The sequence below is a fragment of the Heterodontus francisci genome, chromosome 5, assembly GCF_036365525.1.
Source record: "Heterodontus francisci isolate sHetFra1 chromosome 5, sHetFra1.hap1, whole genome shotgun sequence".
NCBI lineage: Eukaryota > Metazoa > Chordata > Chondrichthyes > Heterodontiformes > Heterodontidae > Heterodontus > Heterodontus francisci.
In genome coordinates, this window is record NC_090375.1 from 87,016,846 (window position 1) to 87,033,509 (window position 16,664).

At 42.1% G+C, this 16,664-nt stretch overlaps 1 protein-coding gene across 5 annotated transcripts in view; it reads left to right on the forward strand.

The window, feature by feature from the left end:
* Window positions 1-16,664, forward strand: part of trappc9 (trafficking protein particle complex subunit 9) — a 1,144,460-nt gene that overhangs the window by 163,456 nt on the left and 964,340 nt on the right. For all 5 annotated transcript variants that reach the window (XM_068031733.1, XM_068031737.1, XM_068031736.1 and 2 more), the window contains one exon: window positions 4,330-4,456. In XM_068031733.1, the coding sequence (XP_067887834.1) occupies window positions 4,330-4,456 (127 nt within the window). The remainder of the gene's footprint in view (window positions 1-4,329; window positions 4,457-16,664) is intronic.

Sequence of the window (16,664 nt, forward strand, 5' to 3'; positions counted from 1 at the left end):
GCAGATGGTTCTGATCACATTTATCCACTTTGTTCTCATTACCTTTTGACCTCTTTTCCTTCATCCACCTATCCGATCTAATATTCCATGTTAATGTAGTTTTTGCTTCAACCACTAAACTTGGAAGTGAATTCCACAGCCTCTCAACTCTGAAGATATTTCTCTTGTTTTCAATTTTAAATTGAGTCTTGTATCCATAGTCCCTCATTCTTGATCCATTCAACTTCTGTAAATCATCATGTATCTAATGTATCCGATTCTTTTCTTAATTTTCAACACTTCAATCATAACGTTTCATAATCAGCATTGTTCCAATGAAAAATATGTGAATTTTCAAGTCTGCCTTTGTATTGTTTTTTGCTGATCCTTGTGAATCTGTGTTATACCCTTTCTAAAACCTCAATATCCTTCCTTTTGTGTGGAGCCAAATTCTGACAAGGTACTCTGAGGTCTTACTTTTGATGTCAGCACATCATTATCTCGGCTTTTATACTCCATACCCCCAAGATAAAACCTGCAATTCTATTTGCTTGTTCATTACAACCTTATCGACCCGAGATACTGCCTTTTGATGACCTGTGAACCTGTATCCCCGAGTTCTTCTGCTCTTCCACATCCTGGAGCCTACTTCTGTTGAGAGTATAATACTGCTTTTTTAACCAAAATGCATCACCTCACACTTAATGGCATTGAATTCCATCTGCCATTGTCATTTGGGAAAAACTTAAGATATTTTTTAGATCTTTAGCAACCAGTATGATGGGTCAGATGATGTTGATCGATCGGCGTAGGGCATTTTGAATATGCTGCCTAATATGTTTGGAGTGGTGTTGGCTTCACATGTTCAAATTTGTCAACACAACATTGTGGCAAATCAGTTTGTTTTGATACCTCCTTGCAATAGATTTTATGCTGTATTTATATTGTAGTGGCAGTAAATTTGCTAACCATTAAAGGGATGTAGTTAAAGTATTTCAGTTCCAAGTTATAATTTGGAATTGTGGCAAGAGTGAAATAAGGTACTTTAATGTGGCTGATTTATGCTAGTAATTGGAAGGGGAAAAAGTCTTGGATTGTGTCAGTTTAATACCACAATAGTGTGCTTCTTACTTGGTTCAGTACAATGATGGTAAAAGAGGGGGGGGTGTGGCATTGTTAATCAAGGAGAGTATTACAGCGACAGAAAGGACATTTGAGGGCTTGTCTACTGAGGTAGTGTGGGCCGAGGTTAGAAACAGGAGAGGTGAGGTCACCCTGTTGGGAGTCTTTTATAGACCTCCGAATAGTTCCAGAGATGTAGAGGAAAGGATAGCGAAGATGATTCTCGACAGGGGCGAGAGTAACAGGTAGTTGTTATGGGGGACTTTAACTTTCCAAATATTGACTGGAAATACTATAAATCGAGTACTTTAGATGGGTCAGTTTTTGTCCAGTGTGTGCAGGAGGGTTTTTTGACACAGTATGTGGACAGGCCAACCAGGGGCGATGCCACATTGGATTTGGTACTGGGTAATGAACCCGGCCAGGTGTTAGATTTAGAAGTTGGTGAGCACTTTGGTGATAGTGATCACAATTCGGTTAGGTTGACCTTAGCGATGGGCAGGGACAGGTATATACCGCAGGGCAAGAATTATAGCTGGGGGAAAGGAAATTATGATGCGATTAGGCAAGATTTAGGATGCATAGGATGGGGAAGGAAACTGCAGGGGATGGGCACAATCGAAATGTGGAGCTTATTCAAGGAGCAGCTACTGCGTGTCCTTGATAAGTATGTACCTGTGAGGCAGGGAGGAAGTTGTCGAGCGAGGGAGCCGTGGTTTACTAAAGAAGTTGAAGCGCTTGTCAAGAGGAAGAAGAAGGCTTATGTTAGGATGAGACGTGAAGGCTCAGTTCGGGCGCTTGAGAGTTACAAGCTAGCCAGGAAGGATCTAAAGGGAGAGCTAAGAAGAGCAACGAGAGGACACGAGAAGTCATTGGCGGATAGGATCAGGGAAAACCCTAAGGCTTTCTATAGGTATATCAGGAATAAAAGAATGACTAGAGTTAGATTAGGGCCAATCAAGGATAGTAGTGGGAAGTTGTGTGTGGAATCAGAGGAGGTAGGGGAAGCGTTAAATGAATATTTTGCGTCAGTATTTACAGTAGAGAAAGAAAATGTTGTCGAGGAGAATACTGAGATTCAGGCTACTAGGCTAGATGGGATTGAGGTTCACGAGGAGGAGGTGTTATCAATTTTGGAAAGTGTGAAAATAGATAAGTCCCCTGGGCCAGATGGGATTTATCCTAGGATTCTCTGGGAAGCTAGGGAGGAGATTGCAGAGCCTTTGTCCTTGATCTTTATGTCGTCATTGTTGACAGGAATAGTGCCGGAAGACTGGAGGATAGCAAATGTTGTCCCCTTGTTCAAGAAGGGGAGTAGAGACAGCCCTGGTAGTTATAGACCTGTGAACCTTACTTCGGTTGTGGGTAAAATGTTGGAAAAGGTTATCAGAGACAGGATTTATAATTATCATTATCATTATAATTTATCATTAGCGATAGTCAGCACGGTTTTGTGAAGGGTAGGTCGTGCCTCACAAACCTTATTGAGTTTTTCGAGAAGGAGACCGAACAGGTGGATGAGGGTAAAGCAGTGGATGTGGTGTATCTGGATTTCAGTAAGGCGTTTGATAAAGTTCCCCACGGTAGGCTATTGCAGAAACTACGGAAGTATGGGGTTGAAGGTGATGTAGAGCTTTGGATCAGAAATTGGCTAGCTGAAAGAAGACAGAGGGTGGTGGTTGATGGCAAATGTTCATCCTGGAGTTTAGTTACTAGTGGTGTACCGCAAGAATCTGTTTTGGGGCCACTGCTGTTTGTCATTTTTATAAATGACCTGGAAGAGGGTGTAGAAGGGTGGGTTAGTAAATTTGCGGATGACACTAAGGTCGGTGGAGTTGTGGATAGTGCCGAAGGATGTTGTAGGGTACAGAGGGACATAGATAGGCTGAGAGATGGCAAATGGAGTTTAATGCGGAAATGTGCGAGGTGATTCACTTTGGAAGGAGTAACAGGAATGCAGAGTACTGGGCTAATGGGAAGATTCTTGGTAGTGTAGATGAACAGAGAGATTTTGGTGTCCAGGTGCATAAATCCCTGAAGGTTGCTACCCAGGTTAATAGGGCTGTTAAGAAGGCATATGGTGTGTTAGCTTTTATTAGTAGGGGGATCCAGTTTCGGAGCCACGAGGTCATGCTGCAGCTGTACAAAACTCTGGTGAGACCGCACCTGGAGTATTGCGTGCAGTTCTGGTCACCGCATTATAGGAAGGATGTGGAAGCTTTGGAAAAGGTGCAGAGGAGATTTACTAGGATGTTGCCTGGTATGGAGGGAAGGTCGTACGAGGAAAGGCTGAGGGACTTGAGGTTGTTTTCGTTGGAGAGAAGGAGGAGGAGAGGTGACTCAATAGAGACATATAAGATAATCAGAGGGTTAAATAGGGTGGATAGTGAGAGTCTTTTTCCTCGGATAGTGATGGCAAACACGAGGGGACATAGCTTTAAGTTGAGGGGTGTTAGATATAGGACAGATGTCAGAGGTAGTTTCTTTACTCAGAGAGTAGTAGGGGCGTGGAACGCCCTGCCTGCAACAGTAGTGGACTCGCCAACTTTAAGGGCATTTAAGTGGTCATTGGATAGACATATGGATGAAAATGGAATAGTGTTAGGTCAGATGGTTTCACAGGTCGGCGCAACATCGAGGGCCGAAGGGCCTGTACTGCGCTGTAATGTTCTAATTCTAAAAAAAAATGTCCTTCAGAATGCTTCTTAAATACAGCTTAGTTGACAGAATACTTGAGAATCTGTAGAGTAAAGGCTGGCTTGGGTCTGCGAATAAACCCAACCCGGGCCCGGCAGAACTACATCCGACCCGGCCCAAGTCCTTTCATTTTTTCCCGTGCCAAACCTGACCATCAGTGAACCTAGCTTCCATTTTTCACTTTGTTGCTTATCTGCACAAGCTTCAAAAAACTGTAACTAAACAACCTTTCAAGTTCAAAAAGTACATTAACATTGGAGCCACGTACCGGAGGTGGTGATAGTGTGTGTCCGACCCTACCCGACCCGAGCCCGAATGCCAGACTCGGAAGAGCGACACGACCCGAACCTGACCCATGTCGTCTGGTTCGGGTCGGGTCGCCATGCTCTAGTATAGAGATTTAATTGTTCAATATAGGTATATTGTGTGTAATTCTGCAATGCAAAACCTGTGTAATTCCAGGAATGGTGTATTTTCTAAATTAATCTTGTTCAATATTGATGTTTTCTTCCTTCTCTCATAATTTTGCAGGGACTACTGGTAACTGGTGTGGAATTTGAATCTCTCCCAGCTGCACTCTCTCTCCCTGCTGAATCTGGGTTATACCCTGTCACACTTGTTGGTGTTCCACGCACATCAGGACAGATCAATGTAAATGGTAAGCATTTGAGATAATCCTGTGTTTAATTGAATCATCAAGACTTTCTACAAATATGTATTTACCTATTAAGGTATTTGCTTACAGGATAAAGTACACTGTCAATTGCCATGCTGTCTACAAATGTTGTGATTTTTAAGTCACACTCCTGTCAGCATTTCAAATTGAACTTGCATTTGTAAGGAGCCTTAGACATAATTATACAGCGCCTTTAATTTTTTAAAAAATGTCCCAAGGTGCTTCACAAAAGGCATAGGGGAAACGGCCACGGAGTTAGGAAAGAAGAGATTAGGGGAGGTAACCAGAAGCTTGGCTAACACGATATGTTTTGAGGAAATTTTTCAAGGAAAGAGATGGAGAAACAGAAGGTATTGAGGGGAGGGTTTCCGAGAGCAGGACACATGTTGCTGAAGGCTCTGCTGGCAGTTGTGAGGTGAATGTAGGAGTGCGTAAGAAGCTGGAGTTAGAAGAATGTCAAGTTCAGTGAGAATTATAAGGCTGGAGGGGCGTGAGGCATTGGTGAAGGTTGATCCCATGTAGGGATTTAAAATTGTGGAAGATAATTTTGAGCTTGAGGCATTGGTGGATGTCCAGTTTATGTATGTCCTGGGGGATCAAGATGATGGACAAATGGGACAGGATATGTGCAGCAGAGTTTTGACCAAACTGGAATTTGGGAGTGGAGGATGGAAGGCTTAAATGTTAATTGTTTATTGATGGTGTTTAATTGTATGCAGGTGGTGGGCATTAACTGGGGATTAATTTTTGCTGTATATAAATGGACACAGTCAGAAACTGTAGTTGGTGTTAAGCGATGCATGCTTGTAATATGTAATTCTAAATAAATGCTTATGTAAAGATTGGGTGCAGTTCTATCATTCACCAATGGGCTTTCTGGAATAGAATATGATAGCAGACGATGGTTGTCTAAAGGCAATGTAGGAAGCTAAGAAAAATAATTTTGGACAGCTGGGGGAAAGGAAATTATGATGCGATTAGGCAAGATTTAGGATGCGTAGGATGGGGAAGGAAACTGCAGGGGATGGGAACAATCGAAATGTGGAGCTTATTCAAGGAGCAGCTACTGCGTGTCCTTGATAAGTATGTACCTGTGAGGCAGGGAGGAATTTGTCGAGCGAGGGAGCCGTGGTTTACTAAAGAAATTGAAGCGCTTGTCAAGAGGAAGAAGAACGCTTATGTTAGGATGAGACGTGAAGGCTCAGTTCGGGCGCTTGAGAGTTGCAAGCTAGCCAGGAAGGATCTAAAGGGAGAGCTAAGAAGAGCAAGGAGAGGACACGAGAAGTCATTGGCGGATAGGATCAGGGAAAACCCTAAGGCTTTCTATAGGTATATCAGGAATAAAAGAATGACTAGAGTTAGATTAGGGCCAATCAAGGATAGTAATGGGAAGTTGTGTGTGGAATCAGAGGAGGTAGGGGAAGCGTTAAATGAATATTTTGCGTCAGTATTTACAGTAGAGAAAGAAAATGTTGTCGAGGAGAATACTGAGATTCAGACGACTAGGCTAGATGGGATTGAGGTTCACGAGGCGGAGGTGTTATCAATTTTGGAAAGTGTGAAAATAGATAAGTCCCCTGGGCCAGATGGGATTTATCCTAGGATTCTCTGGGAAGCCAGGGAGGAGATTGCAGAGCCTTTGTCCTTGATTTTTATGTCGTCATTGTCGACAGGAATAGTGCCGGAAGACTGGAGGATAGCAAATGTTGTCCCCTTGTTCAAGAAGGGGGGTAGAGACAGCCCTGGTAATTATAGACCTGTGAGCCTTACTTCGGTTGTGGGTAAAATGTTGGAAAAGGTTATAAGAGATAGGATTTATAATCATCTTGAAAAGAATAAGTTCATTATCGATAGTCAGCACGGTTTTGTGACGGGTAGGTCGTGCCTCACAAACCATATTGAGTTTTTCGAGAATGTGACCAAACAGGTGGATGAGGGTAAAGCAGTGGATGTGGTGTATCTGGATTTCAGTAAGGCGTTTGATAAGGTTCCCCACGGTAGGCTATTGCAGAAAATACGGAAGTATGGGGTTGAAGGTGATTTAGTGCTTTGGATCAGAAATTGGCTAGCTGAAAGAAGACAGAGGGTGGTGGTTGATGGCAAATGTTCATTCTGGAGTTTAGTTACTAGTGGTGTACCGCAAGGATCTGTTTTGGGGCCACTGCTGTTTGTCATTTTTATAAATGACCTGGAAGAGGGTGTAGAAGGGTGGATTAGTAAATTTGCGGATGACACTAGGGTCGGTGGAGTTGTGGATAGTGCCGAAGGATGCTGTCGGGTACAGAGGGACATAGATAGGCTGCAGAGCTGGGCTGAGAGATGGCAAATGGAGTTTAATGCGGAAATGTGCGAGGTGATTCACTTTGGAAGGAGTAACAGGAATGCAGAGTACTGGGTGAATGGGAAGATTCTTGGTAGTGTAGATGAGCAGAGAGATCTTGGTGTCCAGGTGCATAAATCCCTGAAGGTTGCTACCCAGGTTAATAGGGCTGTTAAGAAGGCATATGGTGTGTTAGCTTTTATTAGTAGGGGGATCGAGTTTCGGAGCCACGAGGTCATGCTGCAGCTGTGCAAAACTCTGGTGAGACCGCACCTGGAGTATTGCGTGCAGTTCTGGTCATCGCATTATCGGAAGGATGTGGAAGCTATGGAAAGGGTGCAGAGGAGATTTACTAGGATGTTGCCTGGTATGGAGGGAAGGTCTTACGAGGAAAGGCTGAGGGACTTGAGGTTGTTTTCGTTGGAGAGAAGGAGGAGGAGAGGTGACTTAATAGAGACATATAAGATAATCAGAGGGTTGGATATGGTGGATAGTGAGAGTCTTTTTCCTCGGATGGTGATGGCAAACACGAGGGGACATAGCTTTAAGTTGAGGGGTGATAGATATAGGACAGATGTCAGAGGTAGTTTCTTTACTCAGAGTAGTAGGGGCGTGGAACGCCCTGCCTGCAACAGTAGTAGACTCGCCAACTTTAAGGGCATTTAAGTGGTCATTGGATAGACATATGGATGAAAATGGAATAGTGTAGGTCAGATGGTTTCACAGGTCGGCGCAACATCGAGGGCCGAAGGGCCTGTACTGCGCTGTAATGCTCTAATTCTAAAAAAAGCTACAATAATAGTAGCCATTGTGGAAAATGGCAGAAAGCAAGTGTAAATTGTGAGGGTATGGTTACCCTCTGATGTTCTGGGTCAGAAACATACGACTAGTGGAAGAATGAAGTGGATATGTGGACACAAGTTATGTTCCTACCAAAGAAGAAAAAAAAGAGGCCTGGCCTTGGCATTATTGCTTCCTGCAAGAAATAAAATCAGAAGTTAAGTATTGTATACCAACATATGGATTTTGTGAGCTAGATGCTCGGATAGTTATAAATGTTTGGACTTTAGAGTTCTTGGATGAAATTTACGAGAAAGATGATCTGTTAAATGCCTGTGAGGCATGGTCAGACTTTGACCATCTGCATTCCGAAATCTGTCATTCTATAGAAGAATATATCATGGACTTAAACAGATTGTATAAAAGATTGGCGAAATTCAATTTGAGGATCCCTGGATCATTACAAGCATTTAAGTTGCTGGATTGTGGTAAGCTCTCTCATATGGACAGGCTGATGGTTCTAACTGGTGTTCAATTCTCTTGAGAGGAAGACTTTGTTGGATCAGATGTCTTCCGGCTTCAAAGAATTTTCCTCGTGAAACAGTCATTTCCTTCATCTTTCATGGAATAATGGGACATTCCATGATGACACAAAAAATAGAGGTCTCAATGGTCAGATACTGGATGCAGGCATCAGTGCAGTGGAAGGATTAAAGACAGGCAGAATGAGGATGAAAGCACCTTCAGCAGATCTGGCTATTATAGCAGAAGACCGAATTGTTACAGCAGTTTTAGGTGAATGAATCCCAGGAATGTCCAAGGAGCGGTTAATAAGTCCTTCAGGTGTGTCTCAAAGTATCATTATGTGGTGAACTGCCCAAAGTGAAGAGGCAGATTCCTCACAATAACACGAAGAAGAAAATTCTGAAGAAGAGAGTGAAAATAATGATGAATCCAAACAAACTGTACTGGTCACAAGGAGTTTTAGTCCTGTGATGAATGTGTTCATCACTGACGTGTTTAACTCTTGTTGCAACTGACTGCTCCAGTGAAAGCCCACAATCAAAATATACGATTCTGATTGTGGGTGGGAGAAACGCACCGTTAGGCAATCTGTGGAGGGACGGGATTGAATTAACATATCACTTTAAATTTTACAAATTTAAGAAAGACCCAGCCAAATTGTACCATCTGTTAATCCCCGAATGAGGCTAACCAAACCAGGTGTCTTTAAATTAACATATTAACTGTCTAATTAGAAAACCTCAATTCGTAAATACTAGTAAGATATAAAGAACAGTTGAAACAGAATTAGAGTCCTTGCAGATTTCCGTTCCTGCTGGATATGAAACAGTCCAAGGTTGCTTGAAGTCCTCATAGCTGTCCGATGGGGGGGGGAAAAAAGTTTCAACAGTAGAAAGTTCGTAGTCTAATCCAGCAATCGAAACTATTGTTTTCCTCCTCCAACGATGAGTTTCAACAATTAAGAACTTGCGAACACTTTTTAATGGATCAATTTGGCTTCAGAATTTTGAGGGATAAAGGATTGTCACAGTCTAACTTCCCTTTCTTCAGTTTAAATGATCAGAGATCTCTATTTTGGCTTGACTTTTTAGAATTTTGAGAGATAATAAATAAACAGACTAAATTCTCTTCCTTCAATTTAACTGATCTGAGAGCGTTCCTTTCAGGTGCTAACACACAGCTGTCTGTCTGTTTCTCAGTTAGAATAGGCTGTTTTTTCACTTTTAGCTAGTTCAAAATTAAATTATAACAAATGTATCTCTCGATGATCAGTCCGTGAGGCTGTATCCAAATGACATGCAACCAGGATGCACCCTTTGAAGCTGGTTGGTTCCCTCTCTATATGGTTGTGTCCAACGGCAACCAAAATGCACCTTCTCGATGACTCCTGAGGTCTGCTTGTTCTTAGAGCAGTACTGATCCTTTGCTGTCTTAAAGACATATTTAAGACACATATTTCCCAGAGAGAAAAATAAAAATAAGATACTGTGCAGTGCTAGGTAGTACTTGCACTGTAACAGTATGTGGAACATATTGGTTAAAATGTTACCTTGATTCACTCAGTAATGAGGATATTTGCAAGATTAAGGAATTTGAAGGTGGTACTATTTGCATTAGGTTTGGTGCTGACAACACATTGAATTCATGAAAGAGAGTTCTATTTGCATGCAAAATGGTTGTAGTATGTCATTTTTTAAGTCGTGAGGCAGTCTCCAGTGAGATACCTACGCTATACTTACTTACTTCAGTAAGGCGTTTGATAAGGTTCCCCATGGCAGGCTGATGGAGAAAGTGAAGGCGCTTGGGGTCCAAGGTGTACTAGCTAGATGGATAAAGAACTGGCTGGGCAACAGGAGACAGAGAGTAGCAGTAGAAGGGAGTTTCTCAAAATGGAGACGTGTGACCAGTGGTGTTCCACAGGGATCCGTGCTGGGACCACTGTTGTTTGTGATATACATTAATGATTTGGAGGAAAGTATAGGTGGACTGATTAGCAAGTTTGCAGACGACACTAAGATTGGTGGAGTAGCAGATAGTGAAGGGGACTGTCAGAGAATACAGCAGAATATAGATAGATTGGAGAGTTGGGCAGAGAAATGGCAGATGGAGTTCAATCAGGGCAAATGCGAGGTGATGCATTTTGGAAGATCCAATTCAAGAGTGAACTATACAGTAAATGGAAAAGTCCTGGGGAAAATTGATGTCCAAAGAGATTTGGGTGTTCAGGTCCACTGTTCCCTGAAGGTGGCAACGCAGGTAAATAGAGTGGTCAAGAAGGCATACGGCATGCTTTCCTTCATCGGACGGGGCATTGAGTACAAGAGTTGGCAGGTCATGTTACAGTTGTATAGGACTTTGGTTCGGCCACATTTGGAATACTGCGTACAGTTTTGGTCGCCACATTATCAAAAGGATGTGGATGCTTTGGAGAGGGTGCAGAGGAGGTTCACCAGGATGTTGCCTGGTATGGAGGGCGCTCGCTATGAAGAGAGGTTGAGCAGATTAGGATTATTTTCATTAGAAAGACGGAGGTTGAGGGGGGACCTGATTGAGGTGTACAAAATCATGAGAGGTATAGACAGGGTGGATAGCAAGAGGCTTTTTCCCAGAGTGGGGGTTTCAATTACTAGAGGACACGAGTTCAAAGTGAAAGGGGAAAAGTTTAGGGGGGATATGCGTGGAAAGTTCTTTACGCAGAGGGTGGTGGGCACCTGGAACGCATTGCCAGCGGAGGTGGTAGATGCGGGCACGATGGAGTCTTTTAAGATGTATCTAGACAGATACATGAATGGGCAGGAAGAAAAGAGATACAGAACCTTAGAAAATAGGCGACATGTTTAGAGAGAGAATCTGGATCGGCGCAGGCTTGGAGGGCCGGAGGGCCTGTTCCTGTGCTGTAATTATCTTTGTTCTTTGTTCTTTTTATAATAAAAACGGAAAGTGCTGGAAATACTCAGCAGGTCTGGCAGCATCTGTGGAGAGAGAAACAGAGTTGATGTTTCAGGTCTGTGACCTTTCATCAGAACTCGGTATTATAAAAGAGAGGATAATGAGAAATGGAAAGCCCTGGTTAAAGTAATAGTTTGTGATGGTCAGATAATACTTAACAACTTGTCATGTTTGCTAAAAACATAAGAAATAAGAGCAAGAGTGGACCATATGGCCCTTCATGCCTGCTCTGCCATTCAATATGATCATGGCTGATTGTCAACCTCGATTCCACTTTCCTGCCTGCTCCCCATATCCCTTGACAGACAAATAAAATGTCTCAGCCTTAAATGTATTCAACGATGGAGCATCCACAACCCTCTAGGATACAGAATTCCAAAGATTCACAACCCTTTGAGTGAAGAAATTTCTCATCTCAGTCTTAACTGATTGGCCCCTTAACCTGAGACTTTGGCCATGTTCTAGATTTCCCCCAACCAGGGCAAACAACCTCTCCATGTCTACCCTATCAAACCCCTTCAAAATCTTGTAGGTTTCAATGAGATCACACCTCATTCTTCTAAACTCCAGAGAGTAGACTTAGATATGGAGGCCAAAATTGTGCACAGTACTCTCGATGTGGTCTCACCAAAGCTCTATACAATTATAGCAAGACTTTCTTATTGTTGTGCGCCAACCCCTTTGCAATAAAGGCCAACATGTCATTTGTCTTTGTAACTGCTTGCTGTACCTGCATGCTAATTTTCTGTGCTCCTTGTATGAGTACAGCCAAGTCCCTCTGAACATCAACTTTTACAAGTTTCGCACCTTTTAAAAAATATTCTGCTTTTCTATTCTTATGACCAAAATGAAAAACCTCACACTTGCCCACATTATACTCCATCTGCCACTTTGTTGCCCACTTATTTAGCCTGTCTGTATCTCTTTGCAGCCTCTTTGTGTCCTCCTCACAGCTTACGCTCCCACCTAGCTTTGTATCATCAGCAAACTTAGATATATTATTCTCTGTCTCTTTGTCTAAGTCATTAATATTGTTTGTAAATAGCTGAGGTCCCAACACTGATTCTTGCAGCACTCCACGAGTTACAGCCTGCCAACTTTAAAATGCCCTGTTCCTCCCTCCACTCTGCTTCCTGGCTGTTAACCAATCCCCTATCCATGCTAATATAATAACCCAAATTCCATGAGCCCTTATCTTGTGTATTAACCTTTTATGTGGCATCTTATCGAATGCCTTTTGGAAATCCAAGTATACTGCATCTACTGGTTCCCCTTTATCCTACTAATTACATCCTCAAAAAACGCTAAATTTGTCAAACATGATTTCCCTTTCATGGAACCATGTTGACTTTGTCTGATCACACTATGATTTTCAAAGTGCATTGCTGAAAATTGCTTAATAATAGATTCCAGCATTTTCCTGACGGCTGAAGTTCCCTATTTTCTCCGTCCCTCCTTTCTTGAATAACAATGTTAGATTTTCTAACTTTCAATCTACTGCGACCTTTCTAGAATCGAGAGAACCAATGCATCCACTATCTCTACAACTATCTTTTAAAACCCTTGGAGGTAGGCTGTCAGGTCCTGGAGATTTGTTGGATTTTAGTCCCTTAAGTTTCTCCAATACTTTTTCTCTCTCGATATTGATTACCTGAAGTTCCTCACTCTTTCAGCACTCCTATTAACCTCTTGCTAACTTCTATTTCTGGTACATAATTTGTGTCTTTTACTGTGAAGACAGACACAAAATATTTGTTCAATATCTCTGCCATTTCCTCATTCCCCATGAGAATTTCTTCTGGGTCTGCCTCTAAGGATCAATATTTACTTCAGCTGCTCTCCTTTTCATATACTTGCAAAAGTTCACAATCAACAGGGTTTTTATATTCCTGACTAGTTTTCTGTCATATTCTGTTTTTTTTCCCTTTTCACCAATTTTTTGGTGGCCATTTGCCAGTTTCTAAAACACTCCCAATTCTCTATTGGCCACATTATATGTGCAACAGGCGGTAAAAAAGGCAAATGGTCCGTTGGCCTTCATAGCGAGAGGATTAGAGTACAGGAGCAATTGTCTTGCTGCAATTATACAGGGCCTTGGTGAGGCCACACCTGGAATATTGCGTGCAGTTTTGGTCTCCTTATCTGAGGAAGGATGTTCATGCTATAGAGGGAGTGCAGCGAAGGTTTACCAGACTGATTCCTGGGATGGCGGGTTTGATGTATGAGGAGAGATTGAGTCAGTTAGGATTATATTCGCTGGAGTTCAGAAGAGTAAGGGGGGAATCTCATAGAAACCTATAAAATTCTATCAGGACTTGACAGGGTAGATGCAGGAAGGATGTTCCCGATGGTGGGGGAGACCAGAACCAGGGGTCATAGTCTAAGGATGTGGGGTAAACCTTTCAGGACTGAGATGAGGAGAAATTTCTTCACCCACAGAGTGGTGATCCTGTGAAATTTGCTACCACAGAAATCAAGTTGAGGCCAAAACGTTGTATGTTTTTAAGAAGGAGTTAGATATTGCTCTTGGGTCTAAAGGGATCAAAGGGTATGTGGTGAAAGCGGGAACAGGTCAGTGAGTTGGAAGATCAGCCATGATCATAATGAATGGCAGAGCAGGCTCGAAGGGCTGAATGGCCTACTGCTCCTATTTTCTATGTTTCTATATCCTTAACTTAATTACTAAGCCACAGATGGATCTTTCTTGCTGAGTTTTTGTTGGAGTGGAATATTATTGTTGAACATATTGAATTGTTTCCTTAGGTGTTTTCTCCTCTTTATTTGCTGCCGTACTGAACTGGAGCAGCCAAATAAATGCTGTGGCTACAAGAGCAGGTCAGAGACTAGGAATTCTGTGGCAAGTAGCCCACGACCTGACTCCCAAAGCCTGTCTACCATCCACAAGGCACAAGTCAGGAGTATGATGGAATATTGTCCACTTGCCTGGATGAGTGTGGCTCCTATAACACTTAGGAAACACGATGCCATCCAGGACAAGGCAGCCCGCTCGATTGGCACCCTGTCCATTTGCTTAAACGTTCACTCCCTCCACCAATGACACACAGTGGCAGCAATGTGTACCATCTACAAGATGCTGTGCAGCAACTCACCATGCCTCCTTCAACAGCACTTTCTAAACCCATGACCTTTTCGACCTAGAAGGGCAAGGACAGCAGACACATGGGAACACCACCACCTGCAAGTTCCCCTTGAAGTGTCACACCATCCTGATTTAGAAATAGATTGCCATTCCTTCACTGTCGCTGGATCAAAATCCTGAACTCAAGTCTGTAACAACGCTGTTGGTGTATGTGCACCAGATGGACTGCAGCAGTTCAGAACGCAGCTCACCACCACCTTTTCAAGGGCAATGAGGGATGGGAAACAAATGCTGGCCTTGCCAGTGCTGCCCACATCCCATGAAGGAATTAAAAAAAAACCTTTAATCTGTTTACCCAATCAATCTTAGCCAGCTCTCACCTCATACCTGTGTGATTGGCTTTGCCTAAGCTTAAGTTTCTTATTTGGGATTGGAATATTCCACTTTCAAACTCAATATGGAATTTAATTGTATAGTGATCACTTTTTCCCAGCAGATTTTTTTTTTTTACTGATATTGCTAATTAACTGTGCTTCATTGCACAATACTAGATCTAAAATAGCTTTACACCCATTGAAGATACGTTCCTCAGGATTAATTGGAATTAATTACAAAATCTTGGACTCTGAACAGCTGATAGACTTAGACTTAAACGAGTCACCTTGTATCTCAAATGCTCATGTGCTTTGTGATGAAGGTCCACCGGAACAAAATGCAGGATGTCGAGGGCTAGATAGTGATAATGTGAGTTATCGCAACACACAGGACAGAGCTATCACATCTAAAGGCCAGCTGCCCAGAGTGGATACTCAGGTGATGTATATTCCAGAGGGGTCCAGTGAATGGAGGGATGTGATGATTGTGGCATGTACAGGAAAAGCTACTAGCAAGTTTAAATATTGGTTGAATGTTCAGGATGATGGCCAAGAAGCAAGTTCCGTGGACTGGCAGAGTGGGGTGAAAGAGTGGAGAGTAAGAAAGGGCAGTGCAAGGACTAGTAGTTGGTCTGGAAGTGACTCTGGTGTCAGAAAACTATCATGTACTGGAGCAAGAACCTCAGATCGTGAAAGAGGGCAATCCTGTAGTCCCAATAGACATAAAAGTGCAAGTAGAGTCCGTAGCTTTAATATATTAGACAATGAAATGAAGGCCACAGAACAGTCTCACAACAGAACTAGAAGTCCTCATGATGGAGAAATGTTGATGGCTGCCAATAAACTTGAAGATAAACTAATGGAGGAAAAATCAAAGGGAATTAGATAATAGAGAATTTGGATTGTATTCTGAGGTACCAGATGTGGGGAAATCGGCTTTGTCACATAAGTAGATTTGTACTGAAAAAGTCCTTGCAGATGAGATTTATATGACTGGAGTGAGGCTAGTTGCTCGGGATTTTGAAGAGCAACTGTGTGATAGAGATGTTAGAGCAGACTCTCCCATAGGTGGGAAAGTAATCTTGAAAATCTTTTTAGCTCTTTTGACCACATATTCATGGGAGTGTAGATTAATCAATATAAAAGCCGTGTTTCTGCAGGGTGATGCTTTTCAGAGAGAAATGTTTCTTCAGCACCCCAAAGAGGTAGCAAGATGCAGAAGGAAAACTATGGAAACTAAACATATGTGTTTATGGCCTAAGTATTGCGAGTAGAATTTAAAATTGGGCATCAGGCTTGTGGTGCTGTCAAATATATTTATGTAAATATTAAGTAGAGTAGGGCTGGAATAGCTTTAAATCAACAATCCTACTTCGAGAGTGTTGCTCCCATCCTGGTTAATTTTACCAGGGTCTCACGTAAAGTTCAAAGCACAATACTGCAGATGTTGGAAATCTGAAATAAAAACAGAAAATGTTGGAAATACTCAGATCAGGCAGCATCTGCAAAGATGATATACATAAAGAGACAAAGTAATTGCAAAGCTTTACTGGTCAGTTGAACTGTTTGGGTACTTAGACTAGATCAAATGCTAGTTTTGATGTGTTGGAGTTAAATACTATGGTAAAACACCTAAATGTGGAGAATGTTTTAAGGGCAGATAAAACATTAAAAAAACATTAAATCTGGGGAAATGCATACTTAAGTTCTTATCCTTAGATGACCCAAAGTATACGAAACTAATAATTTTTAACAATGCTTCACACGCTAATTTTCCTGATGGGTATTCTAGTGCAGCTAGTGTCATATTTTTTATTGGTGAAAATGGCGTTTCTTGTCCTTTATTTTGAGAAGTTAAGAAAATAAAAGGGGCTGTTAAAAAGCATGTCGGCGGCTGAAACACTGACTCTTGTGAAGGCAGTGGATATGGGATTCTATTTGCCAAATATTTTAAGTGAGATTGTGTACAATGGGTGTACTGAGGATAGTATACCCATTGAATATTCTGCAGATAATCATACATTGCGCGATAATGTGCACTCTACGAAAGGTTTGAATGAGAAAAGGATGCTCTGTAACTCTGATACAGATTGATCTTGCTGGCTTGAAACAAATACTGAAGAGAAAGGAAATTTCTAAAAA